The following is a 22,535-nucleotide window of genomic DNA, read 5'->3' as shown; positions in this document are numbered from 1 at the left end:
TTCCCCCCTTGAAGCGGCTCTCCCTGGAGTCAAAGCATTTTACAAAAACAAACCACTCCAAAGCTTTCAAGTCCAGGGAAAGCTCAAGCAAAGTTAATTAACATGAAGGTTCTCACAAAAGTTAATTAACATGAAGGGGCTCACAAAAGCTGTCTGTTGGCATCTGGTCGTCTCCCGTGTGCAGCGGTCCCTTTGTACGACGCTAACTCCAGCCCAGCCCTGCCTCGCAGCATCTCTCAGGGGCTCGGGCTGCCTGCCTTTCTCACAGAACGCACTTGAATCTTCCACGGAGTTATAAGATGCTCTTCGGGGCACCTTGTTTTTGTGATGATTCACAGCTGGTTCTAAGAATCTCCAAAGAAAGCTAGTTTTAAAAATACTTGTTTGAGAAGGAAAGAGAGACAAGAGAGGGAGAGAGAGAGAGTGAAAGAAGGAAAAGTACATGAGGAAGGAAAATAATAAAACCTCCTTTTAAAAAAGTGCTTCATGTAAATGAAGATTTTTTTCAGAGTAATTAAAAAAATCAAATATGCAAAAATATAAATCATTGAAAGCAATAATATAATGGATAATACCTAACACATTCTATAATAATGTAGAATTATTATTGAATGACATTAAATTAATACCAATTAAGTGATGTTAATATTATTTGTGTGAGAAATAGAATCATTTAACAAAAAGGTACATGCTCTGACTTTTGCCTCTGCTCCTATATAAAGATACGTGTTTTTTCAGAAATGGATTAGCATGTACCTACTTTTTTTTGTAATCTCCTTCTTTTTTTTTTTAATTTTTATTGTGCTTTAAGTGCAAATTTACAAATCAAGTCAGTCTCTCATACAAATATTTATATACACCTTGCTATGTACTCCTAATTGCTCTCCTCCTAATGAGAAAGCACACTGCTCCTCTCCACCCTGTATTCCCTGTATCCATTCAGCCAGCTCCTGTCCCCGTCTGCCTTCTCATCTCCCCTCCGGATAGGAGCTGGCCACATAGTCTCATGTGTCTACTTGATCCAAGAAGCTCACTCTTCACCAGTATCATTTTCTATCCCATAATCCCTGTCTGAAGAGTTGGCTTTGGGAATGGTTCCTGTCCTGGGCTAACAGAAGGTCTGGGGACCATAACCTCCGGGGTCCTTCTAGTCTCAGTCAGATCATTAAGTCTGGTCTTTTTACGAGAATTTGAGGTCTGCATCCCACTGCTCTTCTGCTCCCTCAGGGGTTCTCTGCTGTGTTCCCTGTCAGGGCAGTCATCGGTTGTAGCCGGGCACCATCTAGTTCTTCTGGTCTCAGGCTGATGTTGTCTCTGGTTTATGTGGCCCTTGCTGTCTCTTGGGCTCATAATTACCTTGTGTCCTTGGTGTTCTTCATTCTTTTTTGCTCCAGGTGGGTTGAGACCAATTGATGCATCTTAGATGGCCACTTGCTAGTGTTTAAGGCGCCACTTTTCAAAGTGGGATGCAGAATGTTTTCTTAATAGATTTTACTATGCCAATTGACCTAGATGTCCCCTGAAACCATGGTCCCCAAACCCCTGCCCCTGCTACGCTGGCCTTTGAAGTTTTCAGTTTATTCAGGAAACTTCTTTGCTTCTGGTTTAGTCCAGTTGTGCTGACCTCTCCTGTATTGCGTGTTGTCTTTCCCTTCACCTGAAATAGTTCTTGTCTACTATCTAATTAGTGAATACCCCTCTCCTTCCCTCCCTCTCCACTCTTGTAACCATCAAAGAATTTTTTTTCTCTGTTTAAACTATTCCTCAAGATCTTGTAAGAGTGGTCTCATACAATATTTGTCCTTTTCCAACTGACTAATTTCACTCAGTATAATGCCTTCCAGATTCCTCCATGTTATGAAATGTTTCACGGATTCATCATTGTTCTTTGTCAATGCGTAGTATTCCATTGTGTGAATATACCATTATTTATCCATTCATCTGTTGATGGGCACCTTGGTTGCTTCCATCTTTTTGCTATGGTAAACAGTGCTGCAATGAACATGGGTGTGCATATATCTGTTCGTGTAAAGGCTCTTATTTCTCTAGGATATATTCCAAGGAGTGGGATTGCTAGATCGTATGGTAGTTCTATTTCTAGCTTTTTAAGGAAGTGCCAAAACGATTTCCAAAGTCGTTGTACCATTTTACATTCCCACCAGCACTGTATAAGTGTTCCAGTCTCTCCACAACCTCTCCAACATTTATTATTTTGTGCTTTTTGGATTAATGCCAGCCTTGTGTAACCTCGTTTTTAATTGAGCAATAGATCATGAACATTTGTCAAGGTCAGTAAATACACAAGGATTTTTTGATCTTCCGAATAATCAAATTGCCACAAATAAATATGTATGTACATTTTACTATGTCACTTGTTAGGCATTTTGAAAGCCTCTTATACTTGTATAGCCAAACACACATGTATGGTATTTATTAAACAAACATCAACCAAGTAAAAGGTAGTTTCTCTTAAACAAAGATGTACTATGGTACTTTACCCCTAAAAAGAAGTTGTATGATTGCGTCAGAAACAATCTGTTTAAATTTATAAATTCTGGAGTTCTGTATAATTTATCCGGAACTTTGATATTGAGGACATTTGCTAGAAATCAAAGTTCCTAAGAGTTTCCAGGTCCCAGGGTGGCACAAAGTGTTTGCACTGGGCTACTAACTTAGTAGAGGTTACAGAAGGTTCCAACGTTTCATTTTACTGGACTACTAACCTTGTATCCTTTCACCATACTTATTCAATCTGTTGGTGAGCAAATGATCTGAAAAAAAGGACCATAATGAAGAAGAAGGTGGCATCAGTATTGGAGGAAGACTCATTAACAACCTTCAATACACAGGTGACACAACCTTGCTTACTGAAAGTGAAGAGGACTTGAAACACTTACTGATGAAGACCAAAGACTACAGCCTTTGGTATGGATTACACCTCAATATAAAGAAAGCAAAAATTTTTACAAATGGACCAATAAGCAACATCATGATAAATAGAGAAAAGATTGAAGTTGTCAAGGATTTCATTTTACTTGGATCCACAGTCAACACTCATGGAAGCACCAGTCAAGAAATCAAACAACCTATTGCATTGGGCAGATCTGCTGCCAAACACCTCTTTAAAGTGTTGAAAAGCAAACATGGCACTTTGAGGACTAAGATGCACCTGATTCAAGCCAGGGTATTTTTCAATCGTCTCATATGCATGCGAGAGCTGGACAATGAACAAGGAAGACTGAAGAAGAGCTGAAGCCTTTGAATTATGGTGCTGGTGAAGAATATTGAGTACACTGTGGACTGCCAGAAGAATGAACAAGTCTGTCTTGGAAGAAGTACAGCCAGAGCGCTCCTCAAGAATCTCGAGACTTCACCTCCTGTACTTTGGACATGTTATCAGGAGGAACCAGTCCCTGGAGAAAGACATCATGCTTGGTAAGGTAGAGAGTCGGAGAAAAAGAGCAAGACCTTTGAAGAAATGGATTGACACAGTGGCTGCAACAATGGGCTCAAACATAGCAACCATTGTGAGGATGGCACAGGACCGGGTGGTTTCATTTTGTTGTACATAGTGTCGCTATGAGTCGGAACCAACTCGATGGCACCTAACAACAACTAATGTAAAGGCTAGCAGTTCAAATGCATCCAGCAGTGCCGTGAAAGAAAGTCCTGGTGATTTGCTTCTATAAAGGTTAACCCAAATCCACTCATAGCGCCCCCACAGGTTTTCCAAGGCTATAAATCTTTACAGAAATGAACTGCCACATCTTTCTCCTGCCGAGCCTCTGCTGGTTTTGAACTGCAGACCTTTCAGTTAGCAGTCAATCACTTTACCCACAGCACCACCCGGGATTCCTTCTATAAAGAATATATCCACGAAAACCCTATGGAGCAGTTCTGCTCTGTAACACGTGGAGTTGCCATGAGTCAGAATCAGCTCAAAGGCAGTGGGTTTTAATGATTACAGAGGAATTATAACTGATTTGTGCGTTAGTCTTTCTTCGTTCATGAAGGCCCACTCTAACGGTTCCTTTGGAGAGCTTTGGTCTGCTGCACTAGTGGGCCTTCCCAGAAGCTGGCCTGAGTTTTTTAACTGAAATTTATTTCAAAATTTTGGAGTACGGGTCTGATGTGACTAGGACACAAAGAGAAGATCAGAGGAAGACTTGATCCCAATTCCAGATATTCCATGTGAAAAGGTAAGAAAAACCATTCCAGACCATGAGAGGCAGTGTATTGTGGGAGTTAAAGGCGTAATCTGAGTTTGCTACTTGATGGCCGAAGGACCTTGAGGATATCATCGCGGTGGATTGGTTTCCAACATCTATTCCAACCTTCTTGCATCTCATAAGTGAGAAATTAAAACATTTCCATACTCCTTGGCAGCTAGGGGTTAGGTAGTGATATAGGTTCCACCCATTAGATACAATCAGAGAAAGCAGAAGCGAGTCCAGGGCCATATTTGTGTTGTTTCTTGCTTCTGATGTTTTTCCTGAGAAGCATGATTATAGAGATTTGGGTTTCTCTATGGAGGCTTGGTACTGAAGCCATCAATAACTTTCTAGTTTGTTGGTGGCTTCTTGATCTTAAAAGTGGCAGAAACCCTCTTGATGGTCTGCTTCTGTAGTGTTAGCATTATTCCTGAGAGTTCAGCCCATGTTTTTTTTTTTTTTTCCTTTAGCCTACTCAATAGTTCTGTAAGTCATTCATTACCTCGTAGTAAATCCTTTTGCTTAAACCAGCTAGAGTGGATTGCGTTTCTTGTAATGCAACCCAGACCAACAAGAGTTACTGAACCTCTCTTTGACAAGGAATACCCCAGAATTTTCTTTCCAGGGTGTTTCTGGTTAGACTGTGCTACAAGGGATATTCTCTTTCAAGAATTGGAGGATGGAATGGAAGCAGTGGCCATTTTATAGTATGTACATAGCTTTTCCCAGTTATTCAATCAAACACTAATGTAGATGTGAAGGGATTTTGCAGATGTGATTAAGGCCACTAATCAATTGCCTTTAAGGTAATCAAAAAGGAGGTTACCTTAAAAGCTCCTGCCCTAATCAGTTGGCATTGGTCTTAGAAGTAATACAACCAGAATGCTCCTCAGAAGTGAGGATGGTGAGACTTTGGCTTGCTTACATGGCGCATATCATCAGAAAAAAACCAATCACTAGAAAAGGGCATCATGGTTGGTAAAGTGGGGGGTCGGCGAAGGTGAGGGAGGCCCTTGGTGAAATGGATTGACACAGTGGCTGAAGCAATGGACTCAAATATAGCAGCAATCATGAACATGACACAGGACCAGGCAACTTTTTGTTCCGTTATACATGGGGCCACCATGAGTTGCAGCCAACTCGGCAACAACTAACAACAACAACAAAGCAGTAGAAAGGCCTTTAAAAGAGGGCTTAGACCCTTCCTGAGTTAAGAGATTCTCTCCAGTGGACAAGCTTCAGCTCATGCCCGTGGGATTCCATCCTGCCCTTGGTCTTCCCTACCTGCCTGTCTGCCGTCTGTCTGCTCCCATCCTTGAAACAATCATGGTGGCCAGGAGAATGTGAGGCTCTAACTGGACAGTCTGAGTCACATGATCAACCCTGGGCCCTGGGATAACCTCAACTCTAACTGAAGCAAATAGACTGACGGTAGAAAAGGGATGGTTTCTTCAGAAGAAAGTTGGGCTATGGAGAGTGAAAGGGTGAATGTGTGTTGGGAATCAAACAGTAGATTGCTTCTAATTCCATTTCATAAGCACCATAAAAATTCCTGTGATTTTCTCGCATCACAATTTTCTTTCTGCACCTCTCACCTGTCGCCAGAGGCTTAAAACACAGGTGTTTGTTCAACAATCTTCAAAAGTGCCTGATTATTTCAGTAAATAGTTAAAGGCCATTGTCTTTGGCCTAGCATTCAAAATCACCTCCTTCCAGTGCACCCTACACTCAGCGCTTCTTTTAAAGAACTTAAGAATCATACGAGGGGTTATTTAAACACAAATTTCTGGGTCTCAGATCTGTAGATTTTGACTCAGGTGCAGCAAACAGTTCGAGCTCGACTACTAACCTGACAGGTGGCGGTTCAAACCCATACAGCGGCACTGGCAAAGAAAGGTCTGGTGATCTGCTTCATAAAGATTACAGCCAAGAAAACCCTATAGAGCAGGTCTACTCTCTAACGTATGGGGTTGCCATGAACTGGAATTGACCCCAGGGCAACAGGTTAGGAATTCCTGGGTAGTACAAACCGTTAAGCATTTGGTTACCAGACGAGAGGTCGGTGGTTTGAACCCATCCAGAGGTGCCTCGGAAGACAGTCCTGGCAACCTGCTCCTGAAAGTTCACAGCCTTGAAAACTGTATGGAGCACAGTTCTATTTGCACAAATGGCGTTGCCATGAGTCAGAATTGACTCCACAGTAACTAACCACAGCAGGGCTGAGGTGGGGCTGTGAGTTGGCAATTCTAGCAAGTTCCCAGGTGAAGCTGAGGCTGCTGCCCCTAGAACACACCTTAAGAGCCTCTCTCACAGGTAACTGGGGCTTCAACAAAAGGTGGTTTTTCAGACACAACTCCACTTTCTTGTCCTTTGGGACGTTGCTTAGGCTTTTCCTTCTGTTGCTAACGCCCTTCCCACAATCTCCAGCTGCTGAAATTCTCCACTTCGAGCCCAAATGCAACTACTGTGCCTTCCAGGACGTCCTTTCTGATGTGTCCATCTTTTTGCTTCCCGCTTTATTTATTCTGTTTTTTTACGATGCTTTGTATTTCATATTACAATGTTTAGTTGCATATTCATCGAAATTCATCTAACATATTTCTTTGTAAAATCCAAGGTAATTTTTGTTGCTTTTTGATTCAAAATGAAACAAAACAGGCTTATTATCAAACCTGTTGCTGTCGAGTCGATTCTCACTCATAGCAGCCCTGTAGGACTGAGTAGAACTGCCCCATATTTTCCAAGGAGTGCCTGGTGGATTCGAACTGCCAGTCTTTTGATTAGCAGCCTTAGCACTTAACCACTACACTACCAGGGTTTCCATAGACATATTAGCATCAACAAATAGGAGAAAATAAAAATACACACACAAAGACATCCTTGAGACAATATGAATTGGGTATTATGTAATATGAAATATTATGTGGCTGTTGTTAATTCTGTTGGGTATAATAATTGCAGATGGCTAGGCTTAAAAAAAGTCCTTTTCACTCAGAGCTACACGTGGAAATACCTGCTGGTGAAAAGACATGATGTCTGGAATTTGCGTTAAAGTACTACAGCAAACAATCTAAAATTGGAGAAGGATAGATTAAACAAAATTGGGAAAATGTTACTAAGTGTTGGAGCTAGGTGATGAATATGTGGGAGTTCATTATCACATGCTATGCTTGTGTGTTTGAATTTTTCCAAAATAAAAAGTAGAACAAAACAAAAATTCCCCATCTATGTGGCTTTATGTTTTATATATAACAACGACTGCAACAAAACCCAAACCGATTGCCACCAAGTTGATTCTGACCCCATGTGTGTCAGAATAAAACTGTGCTCCACTGGGTTTTCAATGTGTTTATAAAGAGATGGAAATAGGCTTTAAGGTTCATAAGTCAAAGACCATACTGTATTCACCTTTTTATCCTCCACAGAACCAAGCACGGTGCCAGCTCTAGAAAAATACCTGCTAAATGAATGAACAGTAGAAGCAACCAGTAGCAATGGAAACCATTCCCATTTGGGGTACTCAAGCCTGCAGGCTCAGGAGTCCGTGACTAGTGCTCCCCTTTCCTAGCATTACAATCTGTAGCAAGTCATTTAACCTCTTGGGGTATTAGTTTTCTCATCTGTAGCGTAGGAATAATAATAGCACTTATCTTGTAGGGTTCACTCTTTAAATAAATACTATACCTAAAGGAAAAAACAAACCCGTTGCCGTCAAGTCTATTCTGACTCATAGCAACCATATAGAACAGAGTAAAACCGCCCCATTCCACGGAGGGGTTGTTGGATTCAAACTGCTGACCTTTTGGTTAAGAGTCATAGCCCTTAACGACTGTGCCACCAGGGCTCCAAATACTGTACTTACAGAGCACTTACTATGTTTCAGGTATTGTCCTACCCTTTGGAGATGGAGTAGTGAATACTACCACTGAAAATCCCTGCCTTCAAAGAGCTAACATTCTAGTTGGGGAAGAAAGCCATTAAACAAAAAAATCAGCAAAATATGCAAAATTTTAGATAATGCTATAGAGAAACATTACATAGAAAAGGGAGAAAGGATATGCTGGGCTGGGAGTGGGAACTTCACCTGGTGTGTTCAAGAAATAGCAAGAAAAAGCATCATTCGTCTGTATAGTTGCTAAAAGTGGATAACGAGTTTGGTGTGAAAGGATTATACTCTAAATCAGGAGGTAGCAAACTTTTCTGTAAAGGGGCAGATAATAAATATTTCAGGCTTTGTAGGCCATATGGCCCCTATTGTAACTATTCAATTCTGCCGTTATAGCGTGAAAACAACCATAGACATTAAGTGAATGAATTGGAGTAGCCATGTTTCAATAAAACTTTATTTACGAAAACAAGTAGAGGTCTGGGTTTGGCCTGTGGGCCTAGTTTGTCAACCTTGGCTCTAAATACATCGTGTCACTCTAAGATTTCAGAAAATATAAGGAAGATAGAGGAAAAAATTAACACATACCACAAAGGCATTGTTTCTTTATAATCTGTCTATTATGATTTTAGAACACTAAAGAAAAAACCAAACAAAACAATCCTACATGTGCCAGAGCAGAACTGTGCTCCACAGGGTTTTCCATGGCTGAGTTTTCAGAAGCAGATCACCAGGCCTTTCTTCTAAGGCATCTGTGAGTGGACTGGAACTTCCAACCTTTTGGTTAGCAGTCAAGAGTGTTAACTGTTTACACCATCCAGGGACTTGCTTAGAACACTACCATTCTCATAAAATCACTCTGCTGCGTGCGAGGGATTGCTATCATGGCCTCAACTCTGCAGATGCCTTCTTTTACCTCAAGCCTTACCTTTTCTTTCTCTCTTTCCTTATTCGCCTCCTCAGTCCCTTATTCCTCTGCTGCTTCCTCCTTTTCTTCACTGCCCCCAACTAACCTTTTGCTCATCTCTTCTGTTTCCTCCTGCATCTAGTCCACTTTCTGCTCCTAAAAAGTCTGTCAATGCCATATTTATTGGATTTCTTCAGTGAGACCGTCAATAAATGATGGGTTTCAACTTTTTCTGTAACTACTTCTACCACTACCCAGGGTAGAGCTCAACCACTAGTATCTGTATTTTGCATAGACTTCTATTGGCGTTGGTGCTGACAGTGGCTGACTTGATCAAGTAAGGGAGAGAGGGGAAGGCTTCTCAGGGGAGAGGGAAGAGGACTAGGAAATTTGGACGAGGTCAAAGTTGACAGGTCAGGACTTCTTACAGGCATGGGTGGGTTTGGGCAAGCATGTGCATGCTTAATGTGTGTGTTGCACATAGGCTGGGTGCTTGCTATGTCCTCAGCAGTGGAAGGATAATTCATAAATTCAGGCATCTTCCCTTACTTAAACTTTGAAAATCCCACCTTAATTGAGTGTGCCTTATGATTACAGGCCATTAGAGACCATTAGTAAATGAAGGATGAGATTTTGATCGTGAATTGCAAACTCTCTTGTGAAATGCAAACCCAGTTTCACATATTAATTGCTTCTAATTAAGGAGGAACATTTCAGCCAATTAGCTTTTGGAATTTAAGTGTAATCAGAAGGATAATTCAGAGGTTTGCTAATTGCCTCCCCAACTGCAGTTGTTTGCCTTGCACACAAACATATATTCTGTGCGAACATGATTAGGCATCTACACGGGGTGGCTGGGAAGCTCAGAGGCTTGATTGCTTCTGTGTCATTGTGTAGACAGCAGTAACCCACACTACTGAAACAGAAAAAACAAAAAACTGAGAACAATAAGAACATTAGATTGGGTTCCAGGGATCCAGGTTCTAACTTCGACTCAACTACTGAGTGTGTTGGGTAATGTTGGACAAGTCCTATTATTTCTCCAGATCTCCGTTTTTTTTTTTTTTCATAGATACATGATGGCACAGCTACCAAGTTGCTGTGAAGTAGACTCCGACTCATGGTGACCCCATGTATGTCTGAGTAGAATCGTGCTCCATACGGTTTTTGGAAGATTGCCAGGCCTTTCTTTGGAGGTGCCGCTGGTTGGACTTGAAGCCCCAACCTTTTGATTAGCAGCTGAGCTTGTTAACCATTTCCACCACACAGGGACTCCTCTTACAGCTTTAACCTTCCATAACTCATGACCAACTTCCATGATTCATGACAGCCTTCCATGATGCCATGTAAGGTGGGGGCTGTGCGGGAAAAGAAAAAGCATCCATGGATTCAAAGGCTGCCTATGGACACTTTGGCCCAGCCACAATGTGAGTGTCATGGGCTGGCAATTGCTTTTGCAGCTCACGGATTTTCTGAAGGAGATGGTCTTTAACTAAATCTCTTGGCACTCCAATTGGCTCTATCTTTCTTCATATCTCTTCCCTCTTTTTAACGGTCTTTTTTCCTAGTTTTGGTGGTACTTTGGTCTTTTCCACAAATTGGCCTGATCCCCTCTGATGGAGAGTTGCTCCCTCTCTCAAAGGGAGCCTCTTGCTTTTCTCCATTCCTGCCTCATCTTGCTTCTCTTCTTGCTGCAGAAGAGGCTCTCAGAGTCCACCTACCACTGCTGATTGAACTTTGTAATTACAAAGATTATTCTTTTGGCATCTCGAGCTTAGTGCTGCAATCCTCGTTATTATATAAGAACTCACCAGTCCGAACTTGCTCATCTCACTTCCCCTTCATCTACATGATTTTCTTCTTTACAAAAATAAAACAGGTTATTATCTACCACCACCCTTTCCACGAGAATGTGAACTGTTGTTCACTGTGTATAAAGACAGTGCTGCTGACAGAGATGGTTCCTGCACTTGGCTTTCCTGAGAACATTTATTTTCTTTATTTTTTTGCCTTGTTGGTAACTCACATCACACTCCCTCACATACCCTCAGCCTCATGTTCCGTGGCTAGGAAGCAGGTGAATTAAGGTAACAGTCTGCAGGCAAAAGAAATGGAGAGGGCTCAGCTGACTGTGCTAAAGGTTTGGCTGCGATTGCTCTTCTGGGTGACAGTGTTCGTTGGGGTCTGTCCCATGCTGAGGGCAAATACTATCTCTACAATGTTGGTTCCCTTCCCCTTGCCCCAAGAATGGAAATCCCCACAGAGTAGACCCACTACCCAACTTTCAGTTTGTTGCACTGTGGTGGTGTGTTACTGTGACGCTGGATTCATGGTGATCCCATGTGTGCAGAGTGAACTGCTCCATAGCATTTTCAAGGCTTCCTTTTGGAAGCAGATCGCCGGGATTGTCTATTTTGTGAGGCATTTCTGGGGCAGTTTGAACCACCAACTTTTTGGTGAATAATCAAGCCCTTAACCATTTGCGCCACTGACTTGATGGTAACTAGTAACAAAAACAATGATGCTGGAGACTATGCCACCAGTATTTCAAATACCAGCAGCGTCACCCATGGTGGACAGGTGTCAGCATGGAATTTCTAGATTAAGACAGATTAGGAAGAAAGACTTGTCAATTTACTTCTGAAAATCAGCCAGTGAAAACCCTGTGGAACACAAGAGAATGTTGTCTGGTATTGTATGGAAGATGGCGCAGGACTGGGCAATGTTTCATTCCGTTATACATAAGATTGTCATAAATCAGAGCTGACTAAATGGCAACTATCAACACGGCCACCACCACCAAGTAGTCATGAGTCAATGGTAACAACAGTAGTAATAATAAACCACTGCCATCTAGAAAGTACATACTTTGGCCACCTCAACTTTAGTCTGGGTCATCTCTCTTGCTCACTTCTTTTTGTAACAGAGACCCCTGGATCCCTCTGCTTTCCTGAGGTCCACCACGTTCCTAACAGACCAGAATATTCCTTCAAGATCCTTATGAAGTAGCAGTTGTTGTAATTTCCTGGCAGAGAGCCTCTGCAGAAGATGGTGTCCAGCATACTCTGTACCACGACAATGTGAGTAATTGAACGGATTCATGTTTGAGGCATGTTCTCATTATGTGCAGCCTTCATTAAAAGTAATTAAAACTTGGCAAATATCCCTTTCAGATGATGAATAGGCCATCTCCACTTCTCATTTTGGGAGGTCAGTTACCAGTAACCAAAAATGAAAAACCTGCCTTTACATCACAGTGACTGCTGCCTGAAACACCGCAGCACACAGCATTCCCTAAGCTGTTGAGTCAGTCCGCTGTGCCAAAAAAATGGGACCTCATGTTTACCTAAGTCCTGAATAAATATGGCAATCTGGGGACACAAATACGATTAAAAACTTCTCCTAAGGCAACATGATTAAAAACTAAGTTGGTTTACTTAGGTATATGTAATTTATAAAGGCTGTAACATTGGATCGTAATGAATGGTCATTTTGGCTTCCAAGAGAAAGCCTCTCCCAGTTCATATTCCAATTAATGCAATTAATATTTTCCGTACTCCACTTCAGGGAGTACACATTCCCCATGACTTCTGGATGACCCACATGGGCGTTATGTATGAAGCTCACCACTGAAGGGCTTAGGAACAGATCAACGATTACACCAAGAGGTAGGAAGGAAGATGAGATTAGAAGACATAAAGCCCTGGTTAACACTTTATTTTTTTCCGGGTAAATATCTACTAAGGACGTTGAATTATCCGAGCATTTTATTCCTTGGTCAAATACCTCAAAAGAGGGCCCAATAAATACAAAATCTTCCCATCCCAACCCTCACAGGGTTTTGTACAAGTGCCCTTTCTACCTTGTTAGCCGCCATTTTATCAGCCCCTGTTTTACGGCGACCCCATGCACAGCAGAATGTACCAGGCCGGTGATCAGTGGTGGATCAGACCCTGTGATCCATAGGGTTTTTGCTGGCTGATTTTCAGAACACCACCAGGCCTTTCCTACTTATTGCCTTAGAAATGGGGAAACTGAGATTGAGTTGGGGAACCTGAACTCAGAATGGGGCAGAAGAAAGACGTTGCTCCAATTCACATTGTTTTCTGTGGCCTGGACCTCTTCACAAGCATTTGACCTTCACAAGGTGTCTGTGAGGGATGCTTATCACGCTTAATTTATAGATGACACAGAGGCTCCAAGAGGTTTCTTGTGACTTGCCCAAGTCAGAGTCACCTGGAGGGAAGGAAACCCTCTCAGGGGAAACAAACAGGGAGTGGGGTCTGGGTGGGCTTCAGTCTCCCTCCCCTGATGGGCACGAGCCCAAGCCCTCTCTTTACACAGCTGCGGCAAAGCACTAAGAAGGGAACGCCTTCCTTCAGATTCCCACACACAATGCTGAGTTCATGGGTCTCGGCTCTTCCCCACTGATGAACATGTGTTTTTGTGGAAAGACCACACAGAGCAGTCAGGATCTATGTTGTTTCCAGATCTGGCCTGAATTGGCCATGTAGCCCGTGTCAAATTATAGAACCATGGCCACGTTTGGCTGGAAGGAATGTAGGGATCGCCTCTGCTAGGGTGTCAGAGCTACCAGGGAAGCTTGTTAACGCAGATCGCTGGAGACGCTTTACTTCTAGCAAGTTTCCAAGTGACGCTGACACTGCCAATTCATGAATCACACTTGAAACACTGCAAATCTGCTTTTTGAACAATTAATAGACCACCTCCACTTCTCGTTTTGGGAGGCCAGTTACCAAATATGAAATACCTGCCTTTACATCAGTATGGCTGCTGCCTGAAATTTCACTTGATTAGCAGCGACTGATGAGACTTTGAAGGCAGTGGTGCTTCAGTGGTAGAATTCTCACTTTCCATGTGGGAGACCTGGGTTCGACTCCAGGACAATTCACCTTCGGTGCAGCCGCCACCTGTCTGTCACTGGAGGCTTGTGCGTTACTGCAATGCTGCACAGGTTTCAGCAGGGCTTCCAGACTAAGACAGACTAGGAGGATAGGCCTGCTGATCTACTTCAGAAAATCAGGCAATGAAAGCCCTATGGATCACAATGGTCTGTTCCTCAAACAGTCATGGGGATGGTGCTGGACTGGGCAGTGTTTATTTCACTGTGCGTGGGGTTGCCAGGAGTTGGGGGGCCCACTGGATGTCACCTAACATCAGCATACTTATCTTCACAGGGGTCGCCCAACTTTTTCATAAGGAGCAAAGAGTTGGTATTTTAGGGTTTACAGGCCATACCACCTTGTGTCATAACTACTCAACTCTGCCATTGTGGCGTGAAAGCAGCCAGAGATTATGGGAGCATGGGTTGGCGTGGCTGTCTCGTAATCAGACTTTACAAAAATGGGAAGTGGCTGTAGTCTGCCAGGCCCTCTAGGAGTCACCACATGTTTATAGTAATTTAGGACTTCTTCACCACCGCTCCTTGCTTACAGCTGTAAAATGAGGAGGAGGATCTTGGTTTTATCTTCACAGCCATGATGAAGATAAAACTACAGTATCTATAAACACTCATAAAAACAGTCTGTATTAGCTTCAATCAGACCCATACTATCAGCTCTGCTGTTTGGAAGTATGACAACTTCAATTATTATAATAATCATTGAATTTAACTTTATGTTTCTCCTCGTTATGAGGTATCACCTGAGAACGTTAAGAGGTGACAGAATGGGTAATTTAGGAACATTTTTGGTGTCAAAAAACATTAAACTCTTCTTATATCAACAATACCTCTATAAAGTGGACTAAAAAGCAAGTATTTAATAAGGTTAGCAAGATGAAGCAACAGAGTTTAGGATGGCCTGAAACATGAACGGCCTTCGTCAAGTATTTCCATTAAAAAACATTCTATAAACAAAGACATAACCAACAAGTTATATTATTTTTTATTCATGTTAGAATTTCTATCAGTGTTTGAACATCAATATTTAGAGAGTTTGTACATTTTTGCCTTCCCAGGGTTAAAAAGAACCACGCTAGGTCACAAATGGTAACTAACACACATTTCACAATTGCCCAGATAGTCACTTGTTCACTCTCTTAACACTGTTTAACGTTTTCTTTTTCTCACTGTAATTGACAATGAAAAGTGTGCCCCACTTATGTCTCAGCAAAGTTCCAGACATTATGGATTCATCACATATAAATTCTTTAAAAATATACTTCTGTCCAAAGACTTGATGACTACTATGTACACTACAAAAATAAATTTTCATATAAATAAATTATATGGCATACTTTTTATCTTTGTAACTGAAATGACACAAACCCATTTCCGCCCACCTTGGCAGACAATGAGACACAGTTTGAATATTTATTTCCTTTAAACTCCTTACACGAAAACCTACCGTGAGTTCCTTAACGTCAATGTTATATACTCTGAACTATTTAACATTAGTAAGCACTCTATACAAATAAAAATTCTGTTCAAAAGTAAAACACAGCTGTAATAGTGTTTCCAATAGAAATAAAATCCCTGCATTTTTTTTTGTTATAAACTGGCATGACAAATACTGTAGGAAAACATTCTTATGATACAAAATTATAAATATCAGCAAAGATTAAAAAAAAAATTAAAACATCCAAATGAACAAACAAGACAGACAAAATTAAAAAAAAAAAAAAAACAGAAATTCTAGTTGCCCGCCAGCCCAAGTTCTCCCTTTGCCAATGTGACTACAGGAGAAGAGTTCTACGCTGTGTAGAAAGCAAGGGCTGGGAGGGTCGCACGCACCACACAAGCTGTGCTCAGGAAAGGAGCGAGGACACACCAAGAACTAAGGAGAAGCCAATCTCAGAATTTTGCATCATCTCCCTCCTCAATGCAGAGGCAGGTGTTAGGTAGACCGACAGTGTGGCTGGTGGAGAGGTACCAAAAACAGTAACAACGGGGATGGCCAGGGCCCCTCACTCTCACTCTCACACTCGCACGTACACACACACTCCTGATAGCTGCAGGTGGCTTCCAATGAGTAGCTTGCAGTTTTGTTGGCGAGTTTCAGGGTCTGAGGTCACTATACTGCCAGTACTACTGGGCGCCTGTTGTCTTTCTATTAGGATTTTCCATGTAAAACAGGAGGAAATAACGGAGTTGCCATTAGTGCACTCCGAACAGTAGCTTAAGGTTCTTTCATGTGGGGAACTGGCCCTTCCCTTTGACTTCCCTCATGTCTGTAAACACGTGGCCAGCATGGATTTGCAAGGGGGCTGGTCTCTGGCCACGAGGTGAGAAGATCAAACCTCAGAGCAAGGGAACAGCACCCACACAGAAGCCAATCTTTAAAAATAAGTGATGCCTGGTTGAGAGACAGGCCTCCATATATGGTGCTTGAGTAGGGTTTATGCAATTAGCATCTTGCTGCTCTTCAATAAGTGTCACATGGAACCAGCGGTAATAACGGCAAGTGGAGTGAGCCCATGTTTCCCATTTCTTTAGGAAGTGTGCATTCCATAATTAACCAGCTGAGAAGGATCCTTCTGAAACTCACATCCTATACAATTTCTGACTCTGTATCAGTGTGTTGTTTATTTTCCAAGGAAGTTCCAACCAACTGCTTGATTTAGGAAGAGAGGAAGGTTCAATCTGAAGGACTCAAAATGCCATCTCTGGTTGAATTGTAGGCCCAGAATCAACAGATTTTCTACCTGTAGCAGGACCATGGGTTGCAAAGGATGTTCAGTCTACTGGTAACTTTGGGGGGTACGGGTGTGTGTTGGTCCTGATAAAGAGTATAACGAGGCTGCACAATTTGTTACAGCATGCACTCAGGACCTAGTCAGACACATCATTAGGCATGCTATCCAATTCTTTAATACCAACGAAGACGGACAGATGGTAGCTCTATGCATGGAGGTTCCAATGTCAATCACAACGACCCATGCGGAAAAAAAAAACAAAACTCATCTCCTTTGCAGCACCAGGTGGGGTATCTGGGTGACAACAATGACCTTATGAGATGCCACAGACTAGCAGCGAGTCCAGCTTTTCCTCTGCCATTTCCAAAGGATAAAGCCTGATGTTTAGGGCTGGCCCTCCACAAGCACTGAGCAATAAAGAGATCCTGACTCTTCCAGCCTGATTAGTTCAGAGACCACTAATGGTTACAGATGGTGAAAAAAACAAAAAAAGAAACAAACAAAAAATCACAGTACAGTACAAAAAAAAACCCAAAAACCACACGTGTTCACACTCACAGCCAAACAAAAGAACCGCATAGAACTACACCTAGAAAAGCCACCGAGATTAACGTGCTTTCTTCATATCTGCTCATTAAACAACAAAAAAAATTATCACGCATAGCGTGTTTGAAAGTTAACAGTAACGTTTCATACTACCACAGGGTTGTGATATGCAAACTTCAAATATTTTAAACAGAAACCTTTACAAAATAATCCTATTACACAAGCAATATTTGCATAGAATTATACAGGTAAATTATACAATATTTGAGCAGCAGCAACATATGCTGAAATTTAAGACTAAGTTAAGCTTGGTTGTGGCACAGAGATCAATGTACAAACGAGAGGGACCCACTATAGCCTCCCCACTCTGGGACAGGAGTGAAGAAACCCTCTACTTTACACGGTTCGTATATTACATGTGTACACCTCTTAAATATTTATAGGAATATTTAACAAAATAATACAATTGGTTACAGTAACAACGAACTGCTCTCCTGGGCAGTACACCTTTCCCATGTCTCCACGTTCTCTTCAAGCAGTTCTGGAAAGAGGTGGGGTGGGGTGGGGATGGGGGTTTCCAATCTTTGGCCTCTTTGCTTCAGATTTTACTCACCCTTTAAAAGAAGAAGAAGAAAAAAAAAAACAACAAAGTCATAATAGGTACAAGGTGCAGGAATCCATATTTATAAAGTACAAAAACCTAATCTATGGTGCTAGAAATCTGGATAGTGACTGCCCTTTGGAGGGAGCTGGGTGAAGGTACTGGAGGGGGCTTTTGGCGGCTGCTCATGTTCTGTTTCTTCCTCTGGGGTTTGGCTACCTGGATGTGTTCACTTTGTGACCATTTTTTGAGCTCTACATTTACGATACTTACATGAATGTTACACTTTACAATTTTTTTCTTTTTTGTTTCTTCTCACGTCTATAACCCTTTAATAAAGAATACATTGACAGGCAAATGGTTTCCCTCAACAGCTTAATAATGGTGAGAAAGAGACGCTATTTAGAACCCAACTGGTTTCCCAAGGATGACAATACTGGAACAGGTTAGATTAGCCTTGGCCTTGGGGTCCTTGGGTGTTGCATAAAGTTAACATGTTTGGCTTCTAATTGAAAGGCTGGAGGTTTGAGTCCACCCAAAAGTACCTCAGAAGAAAGGCCTGGCAATCTACTTCTGAAAAAATCAGCCACTGAAAACTCTGTGGAGCACACTTCTACCCTCACCTATGGGGTTGTCATGAGTCAGAGTTGGCTCGACGGGAAGTGGTTTGGGGATATGGCTTATTCTTCTAAAGGTTCACTCGGGTTTCATTTGGGCTATACCCTTGCCCAGGGCCCTCTAGAAAGTGCAGCCTAAGAAACCCCAAGGAGTTTTTCTGTCTCTGGTCCCTCAGTGGCTACTAAAGAGCAGAGACTCCCAAACCCTGCTCACCCGCCTGCCCAAGCCACACACCTCAGTTGGAGCTGGTTCCCCGGGGCCTCTCCTCACATTCCACATCTTGCAGCTCTATGACTTCCACTTTCGAATCCCTTCTCTCACACCGGACATTAAAAGGCACATGGGGGTCCTCAAACAGCCCGTGGTCAGTTTCGGGGTAGTCCTCATAGCCCGGGCAGAGCCCCCCCCGGGGGTTCCGGCTGTGCCCAGGCCCTGGTCCAGGTTGGGGGTGCACAGCAACTGTCACGGAGGCAGAAGCAGTCACAGTGGTGATGGGTTGGCAGTATCCGGGCACGGAGCTGCCCATGGCAGTGAATGCTGGGTTCCGAGGCTTGTGAGAACGGGCTCCTCGGGCGCCCATGCGGTCCCTATTGCTAGGACCAGAATGCCCTTCAGTAGGAATTTCAAAAGCGTCCCTGCGCGGTCTGTAGGGGGGCGGCCGCAGCCCTTCTCTGGGGGCGTCCCTGCGGGACTGCTGGCCTGGCCGTCCTGGTGGCAGGGTCCCCGAGTCCAGGTGGGACTGCTGGCGAGGGTTGGAGGGTGGGTGGTGTCTGGAATCGGGATGGACCACCTGTGGAGAGTGCGGGCAGGTTAAAACAGGCAAGGTGCTCACCCAGGCTGGGCACGGGCACCCCCAATCCTGCCTCTCCCACCTTGGCTCCCGCTCACACGTTGCCACCCACATGCAGCACTTTCTTAATCAAGATCTCAGTCGACCCAGCCAAAGCAAGAGTAGAAGGGAGGGGCTGGGGAGCCCAGGGGGACCTTCAACCCACGAAAGAAAAACCGGTTCTTTTAAGAACCTGCAGGATGTGGCAGAAAAGCCCTTCTTTCAGGTCCTATCTGTAGGCTTTCTCAAACACAGCCAGTTGGACACGTGTGGCAGCTGCCCATAAATACAGGGCAGCTTCCAAGCCGCCGCCCTGCCACAGTCCACCTCCCTGCCCTGTCCGGGCTAGCCAGAGCCCAAGCTCCTCTTCTCCTAGAACTGTGAAGTGTCTGGCCCTGGCTTGCCCAAACGCAGGACGCAAGCAGGACTGACAATACCTAAGCCGTCTAATAACGGAAGCCGTGAGGTACATGTGGCTATTTAAGTTTAGGTGAACTAAAATATAAAATTCTGTCCCTTGGTTGCACTAACCACATTTCACGCGCTCAGTAGCCACGTGTGGCCAGTGGCTACTGTACTGGAGAGCGTAGTCAGAGAACATTTCCATCCTCACAGAAAGTTCTATCGGGCAGCATGGCTCTATCTGATTGTTAGGAATCTGGTTTCTGGGTCTCTATACAAAGCGCAGAGCAGCACAGTGGCCACATCAATCAAAAGGACCGTGACCAACTTCAAAGTCGTTTAGCTTGTACCTATTTTTAGGCTCCCGCTGAACAAAACCAGATTCACACTGTAGCTCAGCAGGCATCGTCACGGGGGGTAAGAGGAGGAAAATTTAGGTTATTTGGTTGGCCTCTCATGCTTTCATGGACGGGCTGCTTTGGCCTGGGACTGGAATACCCATTTCCTAGAGGGACAGCAGGAGGGCTTCCCTTGGAGCAAAGTGAGCCTTAGAACCCTCCTTGGGGTTTTTTTAGCAGCCCCTGCCAGAGACCGCCGTGTGAGCACACGGCCTCTGTGAAGGGGCTGTTCCCAGCCTGCCTCTTAACACTTTCCTGAATTACTGGAGGCTAAGAACTCAGGGGTGCTTCTCAGCTTCTCTGCTCCCCTCAGCCACCTGGAATACGAGCTTAAAGCCATAAAAGCTTAGTCAAGTCTTCAACAATAATAATTAAGTTCTAAAGGCACTTCGAAATTGGTTATTTTTATAATTTAAGAAGCATCAAATATTGGCAATTTCATATGATCTGACCCAAGATATGCTTAGGAGTCCCTGAGTGGGACAAACTGTTAACGTGCTTGCTGCTAACCAAAAGGTTGGAGGTTCAAGTTTATCCAGAGGCTCTCCTGGGAAGAAAGCCACTAAAAAATCTGTGGTGCACCGTCTGCTCTGACACACATGGGGTTGCCATGAGTTGGAGCTGACTTGACGGCAACTGGTATACAGGGTATGGTATGTATCCTGCCTCTGGGACTGGCGGCTTGGAGCAGTAAGGGGCTGCCCTGGATACCCTGTGAGCACTGTGCCCATCGCCATGGGTGGTAATGACCCTTTCCCCCAGCCCTGAGGGGGACTCACAGTGGAGCGGGCGAAGACGGGGTTTTCTGTGGCTTCCACAATCACCTGGTGGGCAGGGCTGCCGCAGCCCTGCTGGGCCTCGTAGTGCCGCAGCTCCTCGCTGATGCCGGACACCGTCGTCTGAGAACTGTACTCCGAGTCAGAGGAATCGGACCCGTTGTTCGTGTGACTGGGGGGCACAGCAAACCTGACAACGCTGGGGGGCGGCTCAGGGGACGGAGTAGGTAGCCGGTTCAGTCCGCTGGCTGGAGACACCTATTAAGGGGATTGCGTATTAACAGAGTTCCTGGCCATTGTTGGCCACACTCAGAGTTCAAAGCACAGTATTTATCCACAGGCTCTGACGATACACTGTATCCACCTCCCCCTTTCTGCCACGTTGAGGACCATCAGGTGAAAAAATTACCCTTTGCTTTCAGACGCTGAAAAGGCAGGGTTTGCGCTTTTTACTTCCGCAAGCCCAACATCCTTCTGCAATAAAGTGTTTCATGTGTACTCGCCTACAAGATTCAGTCTGCCTATCGGTTGGTTTTAAAAAACAATGAAACAAAACCAGTGCTACATCCCTTGAAACTATTAAGTTGAAGATAAAAAGCCATACTTATTGAGACATTTACTGGAAACGTAAACGATCAGCAAATATGCATATACCCAAGTATCTACATGAAGAGTGACACCAGGAAAAATAACATTCAGGTGGCCCGTGGGTTTTACCTTACACGAGTGTAACCACTGACCTCAGGATATGGCCCAAAGAAGGACAAAAGGACTGGGAGCAAAACCAATCCGTTCAGAACACCCAGGATTGTTAAGATGGCCAGAACCGCAAAGAAATACCTGGAAGATAAAAGGGGCATGGGAATGTTGACTGAGATGAACGGGAATTATGCTACCCTTCATGCGACCAAATACATCTGCACGTCAAAACCAAAACTGAACAAAAACCACACCACTGAAAAGGCTGTTGCAAAAACTACAGTTCTAATTCAGCACAAGATTCTTTTTTTTTTTTTTTACCTTATGACTTTGAGGACTATATTCCACAACCCAAAGTGTGAGTTCAGGGAGGGAAGGAAAAAAAAACAAAAAACAATGAGTTTGTTAATTTGCTGAAATCTCCTGGCATGTAACGTTACTTATGAATGTGTAACACAAACACAAAAATATGGAATGCAGGCTGAATGCCGCACAGACCGAGAGCACAAACACAAAGCAGGGGGAGCCCCTCACACGAAAACCCAGCAGAAGCAAACAAATGAAGCAAAGCGCGTAGAATTTAAACAATTTAGCCCAGGAGGAAAAGAAGCCCACTTTTGCAGGCAGCTAATCCACTGTGAAATGCGTCTGCATCTCAGAGCAGAATCTCTAATTAAAGTCTCCGGCGTCTCAGGTAAGGCTTTCCCTGGGCTTTCATTAATCACAACGTGCTGCCTAGAATTCTGGGAGTTCCAGTTTTACCAAATAGCTCCAATTGCAACCTTTTTAGGACACAGGAACCAGCTTTCTGCAAAGAAAATGCTGCCCATTCTGTGGGAGCGCGGGCATTGTGCTGGGTGAGGGCGCTCCACAATGGCTGGGCTGCTCGGCGGGCTAATCTTTTGTTGAACAATTTAGCATCTCTGAATACGCTTGTTTTGCGTCAGCCAATTCAAACATAAAGGCCACAGCACCATGGAAGAAGAGGAAAGTGCACAAGTGGCCC

The 22,535-nt window shown here is 43.7% G+C and overlaps 1 protein-coding gene across 1 annotated transcript in view; it reads right to left on the bottom strand.

Moving 5' to 3' along the window:
* Positions 1-14,814: 14,814 nt before the first annotated feature.
* The window catches only part of PTCH1 (patched 1), a 66,219-nt gene continuing 58,498 nt past the window's right edge, over positions 14,815-22,535 (bottom strand). The window contains exons 21-24 of the mRNA XM_064290828.1: positions 21,571-21,670; positions 20,834-21,088; positions 18,660-19,215; positions 14,815-17,820 (exon numbers count right to left, since the gene is read on the bottom strand). Coding sequence (XP_064146898.1) covers positions 18,661-19,215; positions 20,834-21,088; positions 21,571-21,670 — 910 coding nt within the window. The 3' untranslated portion in view covers positions 14,815-17,820; position 18,660. The remainder of the gene's footprint in view (positions 17,821-18,659; positions 19,216-20,833; positions 21,089-21,570; positions 21,671-22,535) is intronic.

Source organism: Loxodonta africana, chromosome 9 (assembly GCF_030014295.1).
Source record: "Loxodonta africana isolate mLoxAfr1 chromosome 9, mLoxAfr1.hap2, whole genome shotgun sequence".
Taxonomy (NCBI): domain Eukaryota; kingdom Metazoa; phylum Chordata; class Mammalia; order Proboscidea; family Elephantidae; genus Loxodonta; species Loxodonta africana.
Note: the sequence above shows the minus strand (reverse complement) of the source record. Positions and strands in the feature narration are given on the sequence as shown.